Source organism: Melozone crissalis, unplaced genomic scaffold (genome assembly GCF_028551555.1).
Source record: "Melozone crissalis strain CALT ecotype California unplaced genomic scaffold, PUWL_Pcris_2 ptg000004l_1, whole genome shotgun sequence".
NCBI classification, from domain to species: domain Eukaryota; kingdom Metazoa; phylum Chordata; class Aves; order Passeriformes; family Passerellidae; genus Melozone; species Melozone crissalis.
In genome coordinates this window covers 5,915,374-5,939,851 of record NW_026535782.1, presented here as the reverse complement: position 1 = coordinate 5,939,851, position 24,478 = coordinate 5,915,374, and the positions used below count along the sequence as shown (strand labels likewise).

General features: G+C 38.7%; 1 protein-coding gene across 5 annotated transcripts in view; it reads left to right on the top strand.

Annotated features, from left to right (window-relative positions):
• Positions 1–19,748, top strand: part of ATXN7L1 (ataxin 7 like 1) — a 110,794-nt gene extending 91,046 nt beyond the window's left edge. For 3 of the 5 annotated variants that reach the window (XM_054273235.1, XM_054273206.1, XM_054273246.1), the window contains 7 exons: positions 149–231; positions 1,083–1,339; positions 3,867–4,059; positions 6,374–6,495; positions 9,150–10,101; positions 13,872–13,946; positions 17,103–19,748. In XM_054273235.1, coding sequence (XP_054129210.1) covers positions 149–231; positions 1,083–1,339; positions 3,867–4,059; positions 6,374–6,495; positions 9,150–10,101; positions 13,872–13,946; positions 17,103–17,144 — 1,724 coding nt within the window. In that variant the 3' untranslated portion in view covers positions 17,145–19,748. Of the gene's footprint in view, positions 1–148; positions 232–1,082; positions 1,340–3,866; positions 4,060–6,373; positions 6,496–9,149; positions 10,102–13,871; positions 13,947–16,650 lie in introns of all 5 variants that reach the window. The other 2 variants (XM_054273217.1, XM_054273226.1) reach the window with 2 other exon arrangements.
• Positions 19,749–24,478: the final 4,730 nt, after the last annotated feature.

Here is a 24,478-nt window from a genome sequence, read left to right as displayed (position 1 = left end):
ACTGTTATGGGATGCTGGGGTTGGGATCAGTGGTTCAGGTTGAGCCTGATTAAACCGAATTCTATCAGGCAAAAATTATAAGCTACTCTGGTTAAAACTTCTATAATAATCTATTTTTTTTTTCATTTCCCATTCTCCCACTAAACAGAAAGAGAATTTGACCCAAATAAGCACTGTGGAGTACTGGATCCTGAAACAAAGAAACCTTGCACAAGATCACTCACCTGCAAGGTATTTTTCTTAGAAGATAAAATATCAGATGCTTTGTTATAGTTTAAATCCTACCACAGTAGTTTGAGAGGTCATACCTGCTCCTGTCTTACAGACAATGGGTATGGTATTCAGGCGCTGTCTTCAGGTAATTCTTTTGTGTAATTCTGTTTCTTTGAATCAGAGCATCTGCATTATTCCACTGATATTTCTAAAAAGATTTTTTTCATGTCATTTTATTATGCAAAAAGCATTAACGTTTCATGTAGAAGCCCAAGTGTTATTTTAAATGCTTCTTTTTTGGTTCATGTGTGCAACAATGTTAAAGTATAGTCACTTTTTAGTAAAAAAATTACCATATTTTTGTATAATAAATTACTTGGAGGCTGCCCTTGTGATAGTAATAACTCCTGCATCAAAAAGTAGCTGCAATGTGAGACATTTCTAATGAACATTTGTATGTGTATGTGCTGCCTGTCAGTAGAGATCATCAGCTAAATTTGCTTTAAAATCTATTCATGTTTTTCAATCCAATGAAATCAGTTTTTCATTGTAAGTTAAAAGCTACAATGATTTTCTTAATATCTTTAAATTACTGCAATTCTATTTTCCATCTTGAAAAAGGTAAGTCAATAGTCTCTATTATATAAAAATTGTTGCAAAAAGTAATTTTAGCCTTGATGTTGGCATTTCTTAAGAATGACTTTATAAGTTATCAAAGATAATGTGGAATAGCAGCTTTATTTCCATAACTGTGGCTAAAGTTGTTTGAAGTAGATTTTATCTTTTAGAGTAGTGCTGTATCAGAAGTGTAGAGGACTCATAAACAATGTCATGCACACACAAATGCTTTTTAACCACCCTATTTTTAGACTCATTCACTTAATCATCGACGAGCAGTTCCAGGCCGTAAAAAACAGTTTGACATCCTTCTAGCTGAACACAAAGCTCGATCCAGGGAAAAAGAAGTTGCAAAAGACAAAGAGCATCCACCATCTGCAAGGGAAAACTATCAGAGCCAGCCCACACCAGCACAAGACTCTCTGTCAGGATCCTCAGTGAACTCTGGGCAAGAATCTAAAGTAACATCTCCTGCAAAATCTAGACCACCAAATTCTGTACTTCCAAGGTAAGCAGTTCTCCAGTGTGGAATGTTGCATTCTGAAAGTGCTGTAAGAAATTTCTTAGATGTTCATACAGATTGCTTTATAAGTATTTAATACTTCTTTAGGCTATTACACAATAAAACATACTAATATAAGAATTTCTGCTAGCTTATGTTAGCTGAACTCTGTCCATGGTAGCCTGTGATCTAATTGGGAATGAGGAAAGGAATAGTGTCCACCCTTGGCTCAGAATCTTAGACTACCTGCATTTTTTCACTACAATGGTAGTTATAATTAGGAAAGATTATAGTCAATTCATTTGGTCACAACTGAGAAGAAAAGTCTGTTTACATGAATCAGTGTAGGTATTAGTGGTAAAATTCTGTACATTTATATAGAATTTTTCTCCTGAAATACTTTTCCCATTACGGTGTAATTTAGTGTTGATTTAAAGCTATTGATATGAAACTATCCATAGTATGTCTTCCCTTGTTTTGAAGATTTTTCTTAGAAAGGACAAAAACATTCTTCAGAAGGACAATGAAAACTTCTGAAGGCATCCTTTTGCAAAAAACAGTGTGAGGTATTTGATCTATTGAATTCTAATTATCCTCTGAAAACTTCCCATATGTTTTGTTTATTTGTGGGATTTTTTTGGTACTAATTTTGGCTGGAGTGCATAGGGCTAAATTAGTTGGCTTTTTTGGCCTTCATATTTTTTCATCATTCATTTCTTTGCAAAAACCTTGGTGAAGACTGGGTGCTCATTTTGGGACTGTCCTACTACGATAGTCCCTATTTCCTACTATGATAGTCCTTATGAAGTATCAAAGAGATATTTCTTATATTTGCTGTGTCAGACAGATGTTTCCAATGCTTTCTCTGTGGCCACCAAGCCTGAATGCAGTTTCATTCCTGCTGTGGCAGAGGTGGGCCTTGCAGGGTTTGAGTGAAAAGACAGTGAAAGAATACCCACAGATGAATTGGTGCTTCTCTGCCTAACTCTTGTAAAAGCAGTGACCTTCCACAGAGAGCAGCACAGACAGACAGGTAGAAATGGGGTTCAGTAGGTGTAACAGTCAAAGTAGCAAAACTGGAGTGCAATTCCATGAGAGTCAGCTGCAGAAACTGCAGAGGTAGCAGTACTCGAGGAGGAGGAGGATTTTAGCAGTCAGACATTGTGTCTGCATTTCTGTTTCTGCTGCAGTGCCTCTGTTGGGCTGTCCTGCCCATTTCAGAGCAGCCATGGAAGCCTTGTGGCCTCTGTGTTGGCCAGCGAGCCTGGGGCTCTGCTGCTGCTGCTGCTCAGGGACTGCTCTGTCCTGAGAGCAGGAACTCAAGGCTGAAGATCATCTACAGATTTTGCCCACTGTGGACATCTCCTCAGCCTCAGAGCTCTCAACATACATGGTTGTACAGACTGTAATTGAGAAGCCTTTCCACCCCCACTTCTAATCTAATCTGTTTTCAAACCACTTTTGAAGGCAAGGCACCATCATACCCTGTGGTGCAAAGACATTCCTACTTTGTTTCATTGCATTTTAGACAAAGGTAAAGAAAACCTACATGCTGTGAGGAGCTCTCCCAGTTACTGCTCTCAGTAATCTACCTGTAGAGGCTGGACAGCTAAACATTCTTATATTTAGTACATTAATTTTAGTAGAATTTTTGTAATTGGACCCTTGGGATTAATCAAGTAGCAGAGTAATGGTTCAGTGTAAGAAGATTTTTTTATACCTGATTTTTATTTGTGTTTTAAATATACTTTGTCTCTTAAGATCTGAAATCAAACTTCATGACAAATTTAAAATTTCAAGCAATAGAAGTGTGCTTTTGTTTACATGAACTTGGTGACAACCTATCATGGTTTGATGCGGGCACAATGCCAGTGCCCCCATGAAAATATATTCTCCCTGGTGTCTGCTGTGAGATGTGACCAGGAATAGAGCAAAGCAGGCTCCAACTTAGGAATAAAGAAGAAAAACTTTATTAACCTACAACTATATATAAAAAGAAACACATACAGAACTCGGAATGAAAACATTCCTCCCCCCCCACCAAATTTCCAATACATCACAGTAGTACAAAACCTTGGATCCTCAATTCACTTACCACCCCTCAGATCACCAACTCTCAGTCCATCACCACCCTCTAGATAATCAATTCTCTTGTACCCTCTTGTACCATAGGCTTCCCCTGGAAACACAGTTGAGACCTCTTGTGTTTCCCCCTGGGAGTTCTCTGCTTTTAACCCCCTGTGTTCTCAGAGGCGTATCCATGTCCTCAGTGGCCACACCAGGTGCCAATATTCAAATCTGAGCACCTATTGGTGTGACCACAGCATCCCAAAAACCTCACTTCCTTTTCAAACCAGGACACAACCCCACTGTATATTTCTGACAAGATAAAATGCCAGCTCTTCAGTGTCTTTTACTGCCCTTGTTTATATTGATCATTTCTGGCATCATTTGCTTTGATGCTTGATGCCAGCAGGTAGGTTTATAGAGCCTTTGAACACTGATGATTTAAATGTATATATTTTCCTTCTAGACCTTCATCTGCAAATAGCATAAACAGCACCAGTTCTTCAAACCACAGTGGGTATGTACCAGAGCTGCCACTGCCTTCCATGGGAGGAGACATCACAAGCAGATTGTCCAGTGATGAAGGAGAAGCGGATGGACCTGAAGAATCTGAGAAATTAGACTGTCACTTTTCTGGACACCATCCCAGACCTCTTGGGGTATGTGTCAGTCTCTGGCATGCCTTGCCATTGTTCTTGCATAATTAGGGAGAGCAGAACAAATAAGTAATTTAATAAGAAAGTAAGGAATGAAGACCTTACATTCTGAAAACTGTTCTAAGGAGAAAAACTACATTTAACAGAAAAGGGTGAGGATGGATAAGGTAGGAGGAGACCACTGGTCAGTACACATGATACATTGATGTAGGACAGGATGGACAGCAGAAAATCAGAAGTTCTATTTTTAGATTGTCCTCTCAGTAGACCTCAAATTGGGTGTAGTTCTGCTAAACTGAGGAAAGTTGCATTGCTTTAAATGTGACATAAGCAGATATTCTCTTGGTTGCAGCTCCTACAAAACTGTACCTTGCAGTTGGTGGCAGAAGGCTAGTACAGTGCTCCATTGATTTTTGTAGTCTGGTTTAAAGCAGTAATTAAATGTCATTTATGTGAGTGTATGTGGATTTAGAAACTATTGCTTCATTTATCTCAAAATGGAAAGGCTCTGGTGGTGGCTCAATTATGAGTTTGAGCAGCTGGTTTTGTCTTTCTCCTGTGTTAGTGAGAAATTTCATTGTAAGTAGTAAAAGCTGGTTTGTGGTATTATCTCTGCAGTGTGAATTTGTTTACACTGTTCAAACCAAAAAGCAGTGGGAGAACTCTTGAAATTCTTAGAAGTTGTTTCTCATAAAAATTGAGCCAAGGAATACATTTACGTGTTTTCCATATGATATGCAGAATAAAACAAACATTGTGATAACTGGTAGCATTGTTTGTATTCCCTAGAGCAAAGGAGACCTTGTTACTGTCAGACACCAGAAAAAAAGCATGACCCAAACATTAAATGACTGTCAGACAAAATCCTGTATTTGGTTCTTACAGAGAAAATGTGAATTACTGTAGTCCACATAATACTGGGATATGCAGAAACCTCCTGTTTCCTTGCTACTATTGTATGCTACTTTGCTATTCCTGGCTGCTTCTCTATGAATTAAAAACTAAAGGTTCACTGCATGGGTGCCCACACAATTCAAAAAATAATCTGAGTGCAGCCAGTTCTTGTGCATGCCTCAGCAGTGAGGCGTGGCTGTCAATAGCCATTTTGGTTTAGGATCCTAGTTCTGTTTCAAGGCAAACCCTCTGACTCATCTGTTCTCTGAGATCTGAGCATCTCTCAACTGAAGCTCTTGGTCTGTGTCAGTGTGAAGTCAGAAAAGATCATGTAAATCACCTCCAGATCATGCTAAATTGCTGAATTTTGTATTAAAATAGACTGTTTTCCTTACTAAGTCCCTCTCCTGGCCAGGTGGTAACAATTAAACAGGGGGAAAGTCGGTAGCTACTTAAATTGCCTCTTGGTGGTACTTGATGTTAGTGGTAGCTCACTGGGAGCTGGGGCTAGTTTGTCAACTTAGGTGATGGTTTTAATTAACCTGTTTAACCTTGTCATGAAACAGACTTAAAATGAACAGTTGCAGTCTCCACTTACTGTCCATTAAACTGACAAGTGTTTTGAACTGATGCTCTTCTCCCACATCAGTGGTTCTGCTGTCAGCCAGAATTGCTGTGACTGGTCCCTTGTATGATGGAGAGTTGTCTTGTTTCTTGAGGATGGTTTGTAACAGGTTTCTCTCCTACAAACAGGCATTGCATCATTTAGATCAGTAAGACTGAGCTGAAACAAGAGCAGATTCCTGATTGTAACATCTGAGTGTAGTAGGACTTTTCAGGAAGCTCTCCAGAGGAAGGGGTGCAAGTATTCCTGAGCTCTGCAGAATTCTCAAAATACTGCTCCTCCAGTTGATTTTCATGCACTGTGAAGAGTGTATCCCATGTTCTGTTGTAGCACAGATGCCATGGATGATAATTCAACTTTTTACTGAATTGTCAGGGGTTTGTTTATTAAGTGGATACTAAAGATGTTCCCATTGCACTTATTTTCCTCTTCAGTTATATTTTTATTGCTGTCATGCAATTATGAGATTTAAGACACCCAGAACAGTGTAACTTGTCTTTCTGAGGCAGTAAGAATTTTTTCTCTGAATGTACCTGAACAGTTACATTCTTTCTCTGGCACTGATTCCTTAATGAAGTATGAAATGCACTTTACACTAGGCTGAAATACTATGCCCATATTTCATAATTCTTAAAAAAAACTCTTCTATAGATCATGAAAACCATGTTTTAAAAGAAGTTTTATACGAATGATACATATTGCAGCATTTTATTTATTTGATTTATTGATCAGTCAATAAATATTTCATAATGTAGAAGTACATTTTTATAAGCAACACTGAAATACCTTTTCTTTCAGTTCTGTTCATATGGCAGTCGCTTAATGGGCAGAGGGTACTATGTCTTTGACAGAAGATGGGACCATTTTCGATTCGCACTGAACTCCATGGTAGAAAAACACTTGAACTCACAGATGTGGAAGTAAGTGGGATTTTTATTCTTGGTGGGTAATTTACATTTTTCATTCTGTAAAACTTCTAAATTAAGCACTCCATGGCCAGCGTTTGTAAAATTGCCTCTTAATTAATTACCTCTTAATTACCTCTATTAAGGTATAGCAGTAAGCTGTGTACAAATCTTCTCTTCTCTGTTAAGGAATATATAACACAACAGAATAATCTCCTAGTCCAATGTAAGTTTCTACCAGATTTAGGACTCTTTTTAGTCCCTAAGAATGTAGATTTTTGCTTAGGATTTTATGCCTTTATCATGCCCCTGTATCACCCATTGAGGCTTTGCTGTGCAAGACTCATGAGTGGTAAGATAAGGAACTTGGTGCACATCTGTCTGTGTGTAAGATGGAATATGATAGGTTTTTAATCCATAGTGCCCTTTCTGCCTTTGGGATTTCTTAAAATTCTGATTATTACTCACCGTTGAAGCACCTCTCTATCACATAGGCAGGTTCCAAGCACTATAGGCTTTTACTACACAGAGCCATTGAAATAGACTGCACTTCTAAAATAAATGTTAGTTCTTTAAAAAAAAAATTAATTAAAAGTTCATGGAATCTACAGATAGAATTGATTTTTTGGGGGTATTCTGCTACAGAATATGCATTCTTCTTCAATGTAATGATGCTAAAGTGCAGTGTTTCATGTCACTGTTTATTATCAGGACTATGTTATATTCTTTGGATGCCAGCCATTAGATAAACAAAGTTTGATTTTTATTTAAATATATATTTTTAAGCACTAAAGCTTGGCTTGTCTGACTATCCTAGTAACTTAATGATAACGGTGCCATTGTGCTAGGAGTTTGGAAATTGTTGGTTCTGCCATAAAAGGGTCAGTTTCATGTCTGTTCAGAGACTGATCATGCTCAATCTGCTTTGTAAATTCGTAAACTAGTTTCTGTCACCTTCCACAAATAAAATTATTTTAGTTTCCCTATATAGGAATATTAAAATTTGTTACCTATTGGCTTCGTTTGTCAGAAGAAAAGATGCTTGGGCATCTGAAAAAACACATACCACCACTAGTACAAACTAGTACAGAAAACCAAACCTCTGTAGTAGTTATTCAAAACCAGAAGTAAACAGGCCTTATCCTGCTCCCACTAAATCTGATTTTAAATGTTTTCCCAAATTTTAGCTGTTTATGTAATCCCTAATACTTTAATGAGCTCCAGCCATTCTCACTTGTCTGTGTAGCACAGGAAGCTGACAGTGCCTAACCCCTGTTTTATTCCTCTGCTGTCCTCAGCCCTCCTCTGGGCTGACCTTTCCCTGTGCTCCCCAGGCAGAGCTGGGTGTGAGGCTGCTGTTCTGTAGCTCTGCAGCTGTGGCCAGAGGTGCAGGGATGCAGGGCCACGTTCTCAGAACTAACATTAACAAAGTACTTTTGTCTCTAGTTCTCAAACTACTTTGCAAAGGTGGGTAGGAATTTTTGGCCATTCTTTAAAAGGAGCCTGAAGGACAGCTCTGATAAGCAGCTGTGTTTGCATGGCAAGTGGCAGGCAGTAGGACTTCCTCACTTCTGACAGCTTGGACTGTATTTAATCCCTTGTGTAACTGTGCCATAAACTGTGTTCTGTCCAACAATCTCCTTAGGAGGAATAGCTGGAGAGAACACTTGTAATTAGGACTTGATTTATGATAAAACAGCACACCCAGGGCTGCTCTTTTATCGTACTTCTGTGAGGGCAAGTGTAAGCCTTTCAAAATGGGAAAGGTGTCAGTAGTGAGGGTAACAAGGGCAGAGTTATGGGGCTGTACAGCTTCTTAGAAAAGAGAAATAGGATTAAACTGTGAATTAAATATAAGTCTAAATAATGGGAAAAGATCACATAATAGTTTTCCAAGAGACATTATGAAGGTCTGGTTCTTCAGTAACACCACATTAAATGAAATAATAGGTGATGGCTGAATGAAAAGGAATTTGAATACATCCTACTGATTTCACAGGTAATATTATTGTACTTTCTTCTCAAAAGAATATTCAGCTGTTAATAAAGCTTATCAAGCTCTGTTTAATATTTTGTCAATTTTTCAATATTAGTGAAAATTAATCAATAATTTGCCTGTTTAATCCCACCTAACCAGGTCTCAAATGAGCTGTTGGGAATAGCACTGCATTTGGAAAGAGGTGATCTTTCCTTTTTGTGCTCAATGATTAAGTGCTTCACAACCCCCCAGACTGGCTCATTTACTGCCTTAATGAAATCTAACCTATGAGTTTAGGTTGATATTGAAACTGTTCCACAGTCTGAACTTTGAAGCAAAATATATGTAATTAATGAAACATAGTGACTAGAATATGTATAGGTGCCACTGTCAGGCACCTATACGAATATACTTGCATATATCTGCATTTTTGAATATATTTGCATTTTTAAGCTGTTTGGTAAAATAAGAGAAGGGAAAAGGAAATTAAATTTGTAATACTGTGTTTAAATTGTAATATTGTGCACTTAAATGCTGTATGTGATTAATAGAATAGAATAGGAATCAAAATTATAATGAACTAGGTTTGCCTTTGTGAATAAGTTAATGGAAATTATTTCCTATCTGCATTTTTTGGATGGAATTTTTTATGTATCTCATTTTTTTTCCTTTCTTTTTCTTTTCTGTTTAGGAAAATCCCTCCTGCGGCAGACAGTCCCATGCCTTCTCCAGCAGCACATGTCTCCACTCCTTTTCCAGCATCAGTCCTACAACCCTTCAGCAACCCCAGTGCAGTGTATATTCCTTCAACACCTGTCAGTTCAAGGATCACTTCTTCTTACATAATGACATCAGCCATGTTATCAAATGCAGCCTTTGTGACAACGGCAGAGACGAATTCCATAATGTCGCACACCACAGCTTTCCCTCACGTGGCTGCAAGCCTAAGTATCATGGACTCAACTTTTAAGGCGCCATCAGCTGTGTCACCAGTGCCAGCAGTCATCCCTTCCCCATCCCACAAGCCATCCAAAACAAAAACCAGCAAATCCTCAAAAGTCAAAGACCTGTCATCTCGGAGTGATGAGTCTTCAAGTAACAAAAAGAAAAAGCCGCAGTCGTCGTCTTCGTCGTCGTCCTCGTCCTCATTATCTTTGCAGACATCTTCCTCATCTTCATTTTCAGGGTCCCACAAAAAGAACTGTGTCCTGAACCCCAGTTCAACGTTGAACTCCTATCAGGCGACATCCTCCTATAACAGTGTGTCTGTGCACAATACCAATAATGGAACAAGCCCACTCAGTGCCAAATCGGAGCCCTCAGGACGGACTTCACTGTCAAGTAGTTCAGCAGACTCAGTGAAACACATGAGCATGGTAGTGAGCAGTATTGACACTTCTAACCTGTCTGTATCTTCTCTCGTGCACCACTCAGGGGACCACTCCCTGGGAGCACACAATGCAGTGTCTTCTCTACCCCTTTCTTTTGACAAATCAGAAGGAAAAAAACGTAAAAACTCTAGTTCTAGTAGCAAAGCCTGTAAAATCACTAAAATGCCTGGTATGAATAGTGTTCATAGAAAGAGCACTGCCAACCTTATTTCTGCGGTGCCAGATCCTACAAGCAGCTCCATCTCTCGGCAGGTAAGGGACTCTTCCAGTTATTTCTTTGCAGATCATGTCTGACTTCCTTGAAATATTTCATCCATTCTGAAAAGAAAATACCACATTTGCTTCAGATGGGTTTTCATCACACGACTTACTTTCTAGGTTAATACAGAAACATATTTGTATTTGTTTTGTACCAGTCATAGAAAGATGAAATTTTATATATACATACATATGTGTATGTATGTATATATATATATGTATATATATAAATACTTTCTCAAAATATTTTTATGATATTTTTTATTCAATTATTAAAGTACCTATTTGTATCTCTGAAAGTAAAATTGAATGTCCAGAATTGATAAATAATTTTTAGAAAAAAAATTTTTCTTAATTCTCATCTCTCTGAAATAAATTGTTATTGAAAACAGGAAGATGAGTATCAGAATTTCTGTTTATTTCTTTTCCCAAACTTGTTGCTGGGTAATTTCCTAATGCTATGCTAGTCTCTTCATATCTCTTCTGATGTAAAGATGTAAAATACATCAACCTTTCTCCTGGAGAGAGTCTGAGGTGTTCCCTGTTTGAAACTGGAAAAATTAATAAATTAAGTTCTTAACTGGATGACCTTTAGGGGATATTTGGTTACTTTTTCAACGTTCCTGTGTTCACAGAATACTGAAGTCAGTGCAGCAGATAAGCTTGCACACATTTCCTTCATTGAGAGCTTTGGCTCCTCTTTCAGTGGTGCTACACAAGAACAAAAGTTTATGTGGAGCAAGATCTGGTGGGAAAGCTGCCAATATGATCTTTATAATGATCTAAATATGATCTTTATAATGATCTACTGTTTCATTCTGCTACTGTGTCCAGTGCTGTGCTGTGCACACAAACAACACTTGGCCCTGGCATCTGGAAGACAAAACCATAGAAAATAGGATACCTCAGAGAATCCAGACAAGGTAGCTTAGGAAATTTTGGTTTAGTTTGGTTTGGGTTTTTTTTGTTTCTGAAACTCTAATTTCCTTAGGATATTGCACATTAAAAAAAAAAGTGGAATTTTGAAAAGAAGATAGTAAGGGCAAAGCAATCCATAGGTAATGTGGCAGAAATGGGAGAGGAAAAAGGGAATAAATTAATCCTAAAGTTGCTGTAGGAGACAGAATGAATGTTTCAAAGAATGGCCTAGCAAGTATATTTTCTCTTTCCTACTTCCAGCAGAGGTGCAACAGAGATTACTTGTTTGGCTTTTTAAAATGGAAAGTGGCATTGTCTTTCTATTGTAAGCCTCTTAAATGTGTCCTGCAATCTGAACTGATCTTCAAGTAACTGAAGTCAGTAGAGGTTGCTGTAAATTCTTCCTTCTGTCACTCAGTCTGAATTTTGAAACATGTGTCCCCCAAAAAGATTAAATTGCCCTGAGGTTTAAGGTGTCGAATGGAAAGAAAAAGTAAGTACAAATTGGTGCTTTGGTGCAAACATGGGTAATAGGAAATGAATTGTATCATCTTTTCCCAGGACACAGACCGTGTCTGTAGCTAGCACAGTGTGAGGAAATCTTACAGAGATTCTGAGTTCAAATCCTGAGCTCCCTTGGGGTCAAATCTGTTCCTGTGTGTCATCCCTGTTTCAGTTTGTGATGTATTTCATCATGTTGCACAGCAATAGAAGTAAATAAACCACAAGAAATCAATCAGAGGTCTTTGCTGAATATTTGTAAAAATGTAATTCTGGCTGGTATTTTTTTCTTAAGTAAGAGGTTAAATATTTGTAATGAGTGTTACAATATACAGATATTTAAACATGTTAAAACATTATATTAAATATGATACAGCTATTAAAACATGTTACCTCCTCAAAAATAGGAGGTAAAATGGAGTTAATTGTATTTCAGACATCTAGCTGGCAGCTAATTGTCTTTGTGACAAGGATACTCTATGCAATACAAAATAAATTGAATTTGAACCCATTTTTAAGCATATGGGTCAAATATTACATACTCTACATGTGTATATTGGAGCTCTGGAGAATACAATACTTAAATTCCCTTTTAAGCTGTGCTGTTTGACTTGATGTGTTCTAGAAATACAATGACATTAAAAATCCCACCCAAAAAAAATCTTAAAATCTTACTCCTGTTCCTTCATGTAATAGGGGAAATTGAAGAGGTTAAGAACACAGCAACAGGTGATAGGCTCAGGTATAGTTTTCTTATTTAATTCAACTCTAGACTGGATAGATAGTAACTGGAAATGTTAATCATTGGGTTTTGAAGTACACTTTATTTTTAAAGGACACTGGCAAAAAAAAAAAAAAAATAGTTTTGGCCTCCCACTTATCCTTTTGAAATGGTGTTTCCCATCATTAAAGACCCAAGACATCTGGGAAACTTTCTTTCCTTTCAGAGTGCTGTACCTGTCCAGCCTGTGTGGCCATTTCTCCATTTAAAAGGAGGACATGTATTTATTATGAAGGGGTTTATGAATGCTGTAATGGTTCATGCAGAGAGGAAAGATTTGCAGATGTGTCCCAGTGTTCTGAATGACCAGGAAAGATAAAAGGTTGTGTATCTTTAGTGAAGATTTGTAGCTGAGGAATGTTATCCTCTAGAGAACAGCTGAGACAGGCAAAACAAGCTGAAGGGAGCAGGACAGGCAAAGACTCATCCTTTTAATCTTTGTGCACCACGGGAGCACCTTCAAAACTAGCTGTAAATAAAAACTTTAAACATTTATTCTGGACAGAGTGTGAGCAGAGAACACTGTTTCGATCTCTCTGTGAGAAAGGGCAAGTCTGGAGAGGAAAAGAGAAGCTACCTTTCACTCTGTACCTGAAATGGCAGAATAACCAACAGTGCTGCAGAAGGGAAGGAGAGAGCTGCTGCATTTCTCACTGCTTAGGAGACAGGTCCTTGCTACCTCTCCATCAAAGGATTAAAATGACGTTACTTGAAGTCAGTGACTTTGTAAACAACTATTCACACTGCAGTCATCTGCCATTTACAGACAGGTGTCCATGGTTCAGTTTTATCAGTCTTGTAACCCCTGAGGAACTACTGCTGTGACTCAGCAGCTGTGGCCCTTCTTGTATCACAACAGAAATACCTACACCGTGTTTACAGGTCATTGTAGAAAAACCTTTGACAGGCTGCTCTTGTAGAGTGCTGTGAACTCACAAACATTGAAACAAGCTCTTGGAATATTTGTAACATTATAACAAGTACTTCTAAAATGTATGTATGTGTACTACAGTTTACACTCATTCCCAAAGAAATTCTCTGATGCAGTAAATGGATACAAATGCAAATTTGAACCTTTGGAGTTTCATTCTTTTGATTAATATTTACTTATTGAGTAATGATATATGGGGGAAAAAATGGAATAATTTAGGGCATGCTGTGGTGCTTGGCCACTTGGTTTGAGCTCCCCAGGAGTGGGGAAGGTCTCCTGGGGAGGATCCCATGACTTGGAGCAGCTGCCGTAAGTGACTCCAGTAACTAGAGAAACCAGTATTTCAGTCTAGAGAGGTGGGGGGTTACACTTTATATTCCTTCAGCTACTGTTTTGTATGTTATTTTCTGACCTGTAACAGTATTTATGTGCCTTTTAAGACTATTAAATTATAGAGGCTCTGAGAGATAAAGGTGATTCTATCTGAAGTGTATCTTTTGCAATAGCAAAATACCTGTGTTCCAAATGCAACATGATTAGTACCACGTTACACAGGGAAGGGAAGGCCATCACCAGCATCTGAATTCAACTGACAAATATGCCTCTCAATACTGCTCAATTAATGTTTTTCAGATTGGAAAAAATAGCAGTGTAGCTTTGTCACAATCCAGTCCTTCGAGTACATCAAACCCAGTACACAACAGACAAGTAAGTTGCTTTTAAAAAAGTGTACTTAAGTAGTCTGTAAGCAGTTTTGAAACATTTTATGCTATAAAACCTTCAAAATTTCTTTATGAATCCAGTTATTTATAGAAGCTGCCTTTTGGTGAGCTAATAATAGATTTCTCCTCTCATATAATTTTTCCAGCTATTTTCCCCTCCCAGAATTGTGAATTACACATTTTTGGTTGTTTTTCACCACCTGTATTATAGCTCAGGTTGGCTCATGGTGCTGCTCACTGGCTGTTGCTTTGGTGATAGAGGCTCAGCAGCAGCAGCAGCAGATCTCTGTTGTTTTTTCTATCCCACTTCTCCTGCTCAGCAAGATGGCACAGCAGAGTCCCCAGACTGGCACAGGAGGGACAGCATTTAAAAATAGGCCAGAAGTGAAGCAGCAAAGGGAGAGCAGAAACAGGACAGAGAAGATGAGGCAATTGACTATTCAGAGAAACTAATCTGAAAGCATAACTAACTCATGTGTAATGTGAGTTCTTCTTAAACAGGCTCTGAGCTAGATAATGATAATAAATGCTGTAACTCAGCTTTTTTGATCTGGCCCTCATCTGTCTGGAGGGCTGATACCCTGGTTTATTTTAATATGGCCCCTACTATTTGACTCTCCCAAGCTGAGTACTTTATGAAGAATATAATGTCAAATTCTTTAGTGTGGAAAGGTTTCCCACCTCAGCAAGGTGTAGTCACATGTAATCCAGAGGGTTTTTCTGTACAGCCAGTGTCTTAGAATTCTGTTATGTGTTCTGGCTAAATTATGCATGAATAGTTATTCCAAATGGCTGTGCTGTTAGTTTCTGCTATGTAGATGCAGGGAAAGAATAATAATGATAACCCACACTCACACTTTATGCCCATTCAAAATACTCTGAATCTCTCATATCTTTAGATGAACTGCCAAACAGTAATTTTTTTTTTCTCTCACTGCTGAACGCAAATAAATATGGAAGAGCTACTCTGAAGGGAAAAAGTGGAAAGTTTCTTCATACTTCTAAGGAGTGGCATTTTCCTGTCTGACACTGTCATCCAACTGCCAGTGACAAACTGTTCTGAAGTGCAAAACTGTTTTTGTTTTAACATCTTGCTCCTGTGTTAGTATAACATAGACACTACCCGAGGAGCAGAACTTGTTGGGATCTGTTGCCTAGATCCCATGGGGAAAACCTCAGAGTACAAAACATTAATTTTGTGTCATCTCTATGTAAACTGAGATTATTGCAGAGCTTTTCAGCTGTCTGTTTTCATAACTTTATCAAAAATAGAAGTGTTTGCTTGTTTTAAGCCCCACAAATTCTTGCTTGTTAAAAATGCTTGTCAGTTTGGTAGTTGAATTTGGGGCTCAAAGTATAAATACAAAAAAAAATCAAGTTGATACTAGATTCTATTAAACTTTTTTTTTTAACTTACACAGGTATTTAGTATTTGGAACCATGAATAATGATTCCTTATTTAATAAATGCTTGTCACTGTCAAATCTGAGCTGCTTTGTTGGCAGCTTTTATCTCCAATCTAGCAATTGAATAGTCCCTAAATAAAATTTCTGCCTTAAACTATGCTGTAATATTTCATTATAAAGGTGTTAATAGTTAGGTAACAATAAGTGGACCTACAAGTATGTGCTGTGTCAGTAGAGGTATTACTGTGCAAGCTGAGCTCTCCTGTTTTGAATGTTGGTGTAACTATAACCATGAGAATCAGGGAGTCCAAGTGAAGCAAGGTCTGTAGGCAGAGACAATCTCTGCTATACACCAGGGTTTATAGTTGGAAAAATCTGGCAAGTTTTCATGAATACATCACAACAACAGACTCATAACAATGCAGTTGGAAGCAGAGTTGCAGCTGCCGAGCTCCCTGTGCATATGGAGCAGTTCCTCTGGGCTGCCTTCGCTGTGTTCCCTGGCCAGGCAGCCTGGGGGAGCTGTCTGCTGGCTCAGAAGGGGAGCCAAAGGGAGAGGATTGTTGTTCTCAAGAGAAGGGAGAGGGTCCGTAACTCACCACAGGGCTGAGTGGCTGGGTGACAATGTGGCTTTTGGAAAATTGTGTGGGCTGTAAACCCAACCCACGCCCCAGTCTCGTTTGTGCCTGTGACTGCCCGGGCGCAGTCCGGCTGGCAGAGCTTCCTGTGGCTTCCCAAAGCAGCCAGTGACAGTGACAGACACATGGCAGTGCTGTGAAAGTCACCTGCCACCCGTAACTGAGTGTTTCTCCTTACTGAGCTGTGAGCTGAAGGTGGGCTGTACTTGTTCTGATGTCACAGGAGTCGCTGCTTTTGGTCATTTGCTCCATGTGTTGAAGTTCACTCGGGTTCTCCCGTGGGACTGGTGGATGATGAGAATTGTTGTGGGCCTGTCAGTTCCATCCCATTGTGTTAAACTCCATCAGGCTGAACTCAAACAGATTCTTCCCAATTAATGTTTAATATGAATATTCCTGCCCCTCTTTGAGACCTGAATTAGGGATTGTATACATAAAAGCATGCCTGTTTTTCCAACTATTATTGTTGCTTTAGTAAAAGAAATTCTACTTTTCCCTACAAAAACTACTTGATCTTTAAAAATAATTAATGGAATGATAGTTTTACAGTCAAATTATTTGTGCCTGTATGTATTAAAAGTTTGTTTTCTCCAGATTTTATTCTTGTTCTAGGTTTTTAACTAATCAAGTCTTTTTGTCTTCATAGTGCTTTTAGGTGCCTGAAAGTGTTAACACTTCAAGACCTCAGTATGCGGTGGTTTTTAAATACTGAATAACTAGATCAGTTTATTAAGGGAAGGTGACAACGTGTGTGCTGTGTGAGGATTCCTTGTGCATGAAAACATGCTGTGTAGAGGAAAAGATTCTTCAGAGTTGTCGTCTAATTGCTGCTCTTTATTTGTAATGATAACCAAGTTAATGAACATGAAATTCACCAAAGCTTACTAAGATCAGACCATCCCAAAAGGAAATATGCCGTTTATTCAAAGCAGTTCCTTTTCTTAAAGGTCTAATGTAATCAGTAAACAGGGAGGAAATTTAGTTCAGGGACTTGAAATAAATTCCTGCTTTGAGTACTGTCAGCCACAGACATTATTGAAGTGTTTTATACCAAAAGACATTGTGTGATTTTGAACCTGGCTCTGGTTTCTCTTTTAGAAGACATCAAACCGGACTGGTAGAATAAGGACTCTTCCATAACAAGGAAAAGGAACCAGCCTATAATCTCTAGCTCTCAGCAGCCCTACTCCACAGGGTTTTTCTTTTCTATGTCCTGCAGATGGATTTAATCTTTTATGAATTTGTGGTTTTAATGAGAATTAAATTTACAGAAAACTGTAATAGTGATTTGTTTAGTTTTTCCACTTGTATTTGCCACTGATCTGTGCGTTCTGCTTGGTTATGTTTCCTGCCTTTTAAAGCTGTTAGCGTTGCAATGCTCCCTTTGTTTCCTAACCAGAACACAATGGACATTCCAAAACAAAACAAAAATCCAGACCATGATTTGAATTTATTTAAAGGATCTCCAAATTTTTTCATTAAATAAAAATTACAGTAATTCTGTATTTAAGCTTGTCCTATGGATAAAAATTGAGTGCATTTCTTAGTAATTTGCAAACAGCTGGGGCACTGCAACTTTAGGGACTAATCCTGATTGGTGCTCTGTACCTACAGCATTTAATAATTTCAGTGGGAACTCTGAGTGTTCAGCCTCTTCCAGAATCAGGCTCTTAAGGAATCTATACTTCAATCAATGCATAGCAGAATTTTGCACCAAACTGTAATTACTGTTATCAGGGCCCAATGTGTAAAATCCCCGTATCTTGGGGGATTTCCAGACCCTTAAGAACGCAGCACTTGATAACTTCAGTGAGCAGTTTGGGTTTGCGAGGACAGGAGTTGAGCAGATTGGCTTGCATTAATAGAATTGCACTGACAGTGTTTCTTATAGGATTACTGAATAATTTTTTAATAAAATATAGATTTTATAATCAGGAAGCCAATACTAGGTACTGGAACAATAGTACAGAGGAGTTAATTTTTATTTCTACAGTGTTAAAAGTGCACTTATATGCTGGTTTATTTACATCTTGGGGAAAGGCGAGAGACTGCAAATAGGGAGATTATTACTACTTTCTTTTTTAAAAAAAGAAGGGTTAAGGCAAATTTTAAGACTAAAAATGTTTAAGCAATTATAAACAAGGCTAGACCCTTTGAAAAAAAGTTTAGAAATATTCTTAAAATAAATTTTTATAGTGTTAATTTTGTAATAATTTATGTTTTGCTATACTTCAGAGCTAACTGACCGGTATAGTTTCAGAAACAGTATGAAACTTAGGAAAGTTTAAGCAATGTTTATATTTTTAAAATGTTCTTTGAATTATGTTTTTATTGTACATTTCTTCAGACTGAAAAATGTGTACATATCTTTGTTATTTTTGCACAATTTTTGTCTTGTTCAGTTTTAGGAGCAGTACTATGTTGATTTTTTTTAATTTATTTTGAGTTATAAAACTGCAGGATTTTAAAAATCTCAGTAACAAAGTCATCCTCTGTAATCAATGAACTGCTATTTCTAGTTGTTGAGGGAAAACAGTGGTTGTGAGATTCAGTGGTTGCTTCTGAGAAATAATGCTAATCAGTGACCGAAGGAGCAATTTTGTAGTTTTAGGAAGCTTTAGCTGTTTCCATGCATCTTTTAATTGGAAAGCTGAATTATGGAGCCTGTCCTTTGAATGCTGCTTAAATTTTATTTTCAACTGGCTTACACCTGACAGCATTTCAGGAAAGTTAAGCACGAAGTAAAATCCCGTGGTGTTCTTTCATCATCAAAGAGTCGTTATTTAATGAAATGTATCGGAAATTTTAGCCTGCAAAATGAAATGGAAGTAAACCTTTGGGAAAAAAGTGGATACAAACTGGACCAGCCTATAATGCATTCTTAGTGTAGCATTCACTTGTAGTTCTTTTTCTTCCCCATTTGCCTGAAAACCTTGTGATTTGTTTCCAGCAATAGAGGCTCAGAAGCTTTGGTTGTTCCACATACGCAATGCATAGGCCCGTCAGCCATAAAAAGCGACTTGGATAACTTGTATGCCTTCTTTTGTATCGATGTAACAATTGTAAATAGTGCTGATCGACCTTTGTAGAGAATAGTTTATACAGCATATTCTATTATTGCTGATTCTCAGTGAACTATTGTTTTAAAAAAAAAGAAGAAAAAAAGAAATTTTTCTATTTACACCTTATATTTTGTTATGCTGTTGACCCATGGCACTTTAACAAAACTCTGTGGGTTTTGCATAGCTGGTCAGTCATGGGATATATTAAATAACTGTTGTTGCACAGAAATGAATTTGCACCTGCTATATTGTGCTTTCCTACTACAGATTTTAGAACCTTTTCCAGAAGACTTTTGAAGAAAGCATGTCCAATCATTCTAAGAAAAAAAAATGCCATACTTGTACAGCCAATTTCTTTTCTACAATCCATATTTTGTAACACTAAGTATTTTCATTCTTTGTCCTGCACCTTTATGTATTAGCAGTATCAAATAGAATTCATTCCATGCTTGTGATAATTGTAAGCAGAATAAATGTCTAAAGTAGGTGTAAATAGTAAATTCTATGGCTTACAGTTTAAAAAAGGAAAACCAGAACAAACATGTATCTGATTGATACTGCCATGGTTCAACACCGGGCCTGGAGATATTCTCTAGTGAGCGATTGTATTTTTTGTTTTTTGCTTTATTATTATTTTTTTTTTGTAACATGGCTTTGTAAATAAAATAATTTATATGTTTGTAAGAAACAGATGGGGTTTGTCATTTTTTCTCTTTGCAAAGCAAAAATGGTGTGTATTGCTTTCTTTTCCCAGAGGCTGAAATACACTTTGCAGATGCCCTGCCCTGAGAATTCCACGGTAGTTCAAAAGATCTGCCCAGCTTTCTGTACAGGGCTGAATTGCCCTGGGATTATTTTTGGCATTCATGTCTAAAATGTTTCTGTATTTACATGTCAAGACACGTGCAGCGATCAGCTACTGAGGTTTTTTGCACTGATAAACCATTTTTAAATTCCTTTGCTTAGCTGAATGCATTTTCTCATTCCTTATCAGTGTAAGAATTAACTTTGTTACAGCTGCTAGATTTAGGAATTCTCACTTCAATGGGCAGGGCAAATTTATAACCACTCTTTTTATCATCATTAATACTAAACCCGCAGCTCTTATCTAGGCGTTAAGATTCTTGTTCTGTGCAAAGCCTGTTCCAATTACAGATCAAATGAGACTTAAATTGTTCATTGGCTCGACAGCTCTGCAGAGAGGATTGCAGTTTTTTCTCTTGCAGCCACCCTCTTCTGCAAATCTGGGGAATATGGGCATTTTCATGCTCCTTTTATGAAGCAGCTGGAAACTGTCTTGGAGATACTGTACGGAAGATGCTCACAATTACAGTACCTTTTTTTAAAGCAAGCAATTTGGATTGCAAAATGCATTTTGTGTGCACACACTCAGAACTGGCAGAGGAGATAGGAAGCTGGGCTGCCTTGCAGGAAAAGGGAATTGAAAGAGGGAGATTTTGCCTTCTAGGTAAACAGCTTTTTGTGTAATGTCTTGCACTTTCTGATTCCTGTCACAAAAGCTAATCCTGAATTTCCTCTTTACTGTCTAGGTAATGCCTTGATCTGAGATACTGAGATACTTGTATTTTGAAAGCTTTTTTTTTTTAATCTTTAGTTTATCTTTTTCAGTACAGAAAAATATAATATCATTAAATAGTAGTAGATGCTGAAGTTTCATCTGATAAAAGTGGTCTCCATGTATGGCTAAAGATAACTCTGTGTTTGTAAGATGCTTTGCTATTTCTAGCAGCCATTAGAAATTCAAACTACAGCCAAGAAAACAGAATATGGCTGATATATTAACTGCTTGCCATCACTGCCTATGGCCACCTAAGGTTGAAGACCACTGACTTCCCAAAACTGAATCAGTAGTTTTTTAGCTCTTTTGGGTGTGTTGGAATTAACTATAAGCTGTTCTCATATTTGGAGCTGGGTTTCCCCTCCTTTTTTTGGTTATGCACAAGTGTTCTGCTTGTAGCACTCCTCTCCTGCTCGTATTCTCTAACATGCTCTAAATATCACCCATTTCAGAGAGAAGCAAATCACACTGTAACTTCTTTATTCATTGCACTCTCATTTTTGTGCTTCTGTTTTTACCATGGAACTATTTATTTTAGAAGGAAGTCATTGCTGTGTGCAACCAGGATCTGTTTTATTCTTCCAAATCTGTCAGGATTCACAATTGGAAAAAATGCCAAATACTGATTCCAGAAATATTTGGAGGAGAGTCATACAACACATTCAGACTTCAGAACACAAGAATGTTTATTTCATGCAAATCTTTCTATGCTGTTTTGCTCCTTGAATACTTCCTGAAAGCAACTATTCAAAGCAAATGCAGATCTCTTTTAAAAGACACTTTTCTAAGTAGAAGAAATCTAAAGCTATCATTGAGCAGCAGGTGCCAGTCTGCCCCTTGCCTGGAGGATCCATGGCAGGCGGTGCTGAGCCCTTGTTCTCATTTTGTAAGGCACCACAAATGACACAAACTGGATTCTTTTCTGTGGGGGTTCTTTGTTTATGGCTGACCCAAAAATATTTAGGTCTGGTCTGTGATCTGTTGTCCCTACAGAAAGGAGAGGAGAAGCTTTAGGAGAAGTTTGCCAGCAATAATAATCAGTTTCCTTGATTTGAGGGTAGGGATACCAGCAGGGATTTGAGATGGGACACTACCTTCAGCTGTGCCCTTTGCCCATTTCCCAAATGTGCCATGGTGAGCTCTGAAATTCAATCTGGGTTTGATTAACTTGGAGCAGTTGCTAACATGGTTGATGTGACACCACAAGGGTAGATTTCAGAAAAGCTGTTTATTGTGGACAAAGTGCATTTACAGAACCACAGGTGTGAAGGCTTTTGGTGTAAGTACAAAGAATGGCCTGATGAACACGAGTGCAGCCCTGGGAGTTCCCCTGTCTGTGTCTGCTCATTTCCAGCCTGGCCCCACTGAGGCAGCAGATGAAACTGTGATGGAGGAGACATCACTGCAGAACAGAAACCATCATCCCTTCCCAGAGGGAAATTACCTCAGTGCTGATTTGGAGCACCATGGCACAGGTGAGTGAGATAAGTCACTACTGGGAAATGACTACACAGGCTCAACCTCTTTGCCTTTTCCACCACAGCTCCAGAATATATATATATGTATATATCTATATCTATATCTATATATCTATATATCTATATATCTATATATCTATATATCTATATCTATATCTAGATAGATATATAGATATATATATATATATATATATATATATATAGCCTCAGTTCTAAGCTGTTCTCAACAGCCTACACAAGAAACCTTCCCCTCTGGTCAGCTCCAGTCTTAAATTGCAATTATTTGCCTTCCTTTTTCTTTAGTTTTCTCTTTTTTTGATCCATAATCAGTTGGGGAGTTTTGTGGTGTGGTTTCTTGGGCATTTGGGGTTTTTGTTGTTTTTATAATCTTGCCTTGAGCTACTCCTTCCAAGTTACTTTTCTTTAGGATTTGTTTGTAACACCAAGTGCTCTTCCTGGTAACTCTGCTTTTACAAAGTACTGACTGATGTGACTACAGTTAGAGCAGATGTGTGGATTTGCAATCAAGTACAGGAAAAGTCAGGGGTTACTCTTCAGAAACACAAACCTTTGGAGATGCACAATCCATACTTCTGCTTCCTAACTGCATGCCCACCTTTTGTTGCTCAGAATGTCTGTTTGAACTATGGGGTGTCAGAGACACTGAGGTGATGGAGATGGACCTCTGATCTCTCCCACCCTGTGGAGTGTGAGCTCATTCTACAGATACTGCTGGAACAAAAGTTTCTGTGCTTTGAAGAGCCATGGGCTCAGAGCCATGCTTACACAGGAAATACACTCTGTATCTCAAAGAAAGCAGGCTCCTGCTCAAGTAACTTCTTTTTTCCCCTTTGCCTTCAGCAGGAATCAAACCATAGTTCCAGGAAATCAGTTTTGTGGCTTTTCAGCCCACTGAGATGTGGACAGTTCTGTTGACTGAGATGTGGACAGTTCTGTTGCAGTGAAGTCTTCTGATCTCAATCTAGGCATGTTGTGACTTATTCTTCTCCTTGACTCAGAAACAAGAAGTATTTCTGTAATTCTGATTTATTTTTCCCAGTACATGATTTCTGATGGCAGGTTTCACCTTTATTTTGCAGCTGACTGGGAGAAAGGAAAAGAAAAGCCAACATTCACAGCTTAGACTGATGACTGTGGGCTCTTGTTCTTGTGGAGAGGACTGGGATGGCACAAGTGGTGATCCAGCTACTCCTGCAGTACATCAAGGACAGGTTTTTGACAGAAGGGCTCAACAAGGCGAGTGGGGCTTTGCTAGACATGCTGCTCACACATGGGGAAGGGCTGCTGGGAGCACTGACACTGCTGGCAGCCTTGGCAGCAGCGACTGCAGTGTGGCAAAGCTTGCAGTTCTGAGGGAAGTGAGGAAGATAAACAGTTGAACTGCAGTCCTGGAATTCAGGAGAGCAGACTTTGTCTCCTGCAGACATTTTGTTGGCAGAATCCTGCAGGAGACTGACCTAAAGGGCCCAGGAGAGCCAGCTGCAGCACAGGAACAGTCCAGTCTGACCTGCAGGGAGCTGAGCAGACACAGGAGAAAGACAGCATGGCTGAATGGAGAGCTCCTGACAAAGCCAGAGGCAAAAGGCAAGGACACAGACTGTGGAAGCAGGGGTGGACTACCCTGGAGGAATAAACACTGCCCAGGCATGCTGAAACAGAAACAGGAAAACCCAAAGCTCAACTGGAGCTGGAATTAGGGAGGGATGTGAAGGACACTTCCAGTACATTAACATGGAAGGAAAAGTAAAGTGTGGGCCCCAGTACATGTGAGGACAGGGAGGTGACAGAGGTGCACTCATTGCTACCTTGGCTTCAGTTCTTAACTGGACAGGTCTGTGCTCAGAGCTTTGGGCACAGTTTGGGCAGTGAGGTGCTGTCCCCAGGATGTCTCAGTGAAGGACTGCTTATCCTGCATCTCTGTGGGAAAAGCTGGGCTTGGTCCAAGGATCCAGGCTGGTACCATCCCTGTGCAGCTGAGCACTGGAACACCGAACAAATGGTGTTGGGGAGTCTCCATTCTGGAGACAGTAAAAACTTGACAAGGCTGTGAACAACTTGAGCTGGTTTTGGAAATTAACCCAGTTTGAAGAGGAAAGGGAGTTGACCACATGATCTCCAGAGGACAATTTCAACTTAATTATTCTGCTGTACTCTACAGTAAAAACAACAAAAAAAGCAGTTCTGGGTGTTGGGATAACCAATACTCAGAAGCTCAATATTTCTGTAGCTGAGCACTTTCCTCTGTAAATGTACAATATAAAACTCCCCTGATGAGGAGCTCACCTGTATTTTGGAATCCCTGGGGGCACCCAGAGGGAAGCTGCAGTGGAGCTC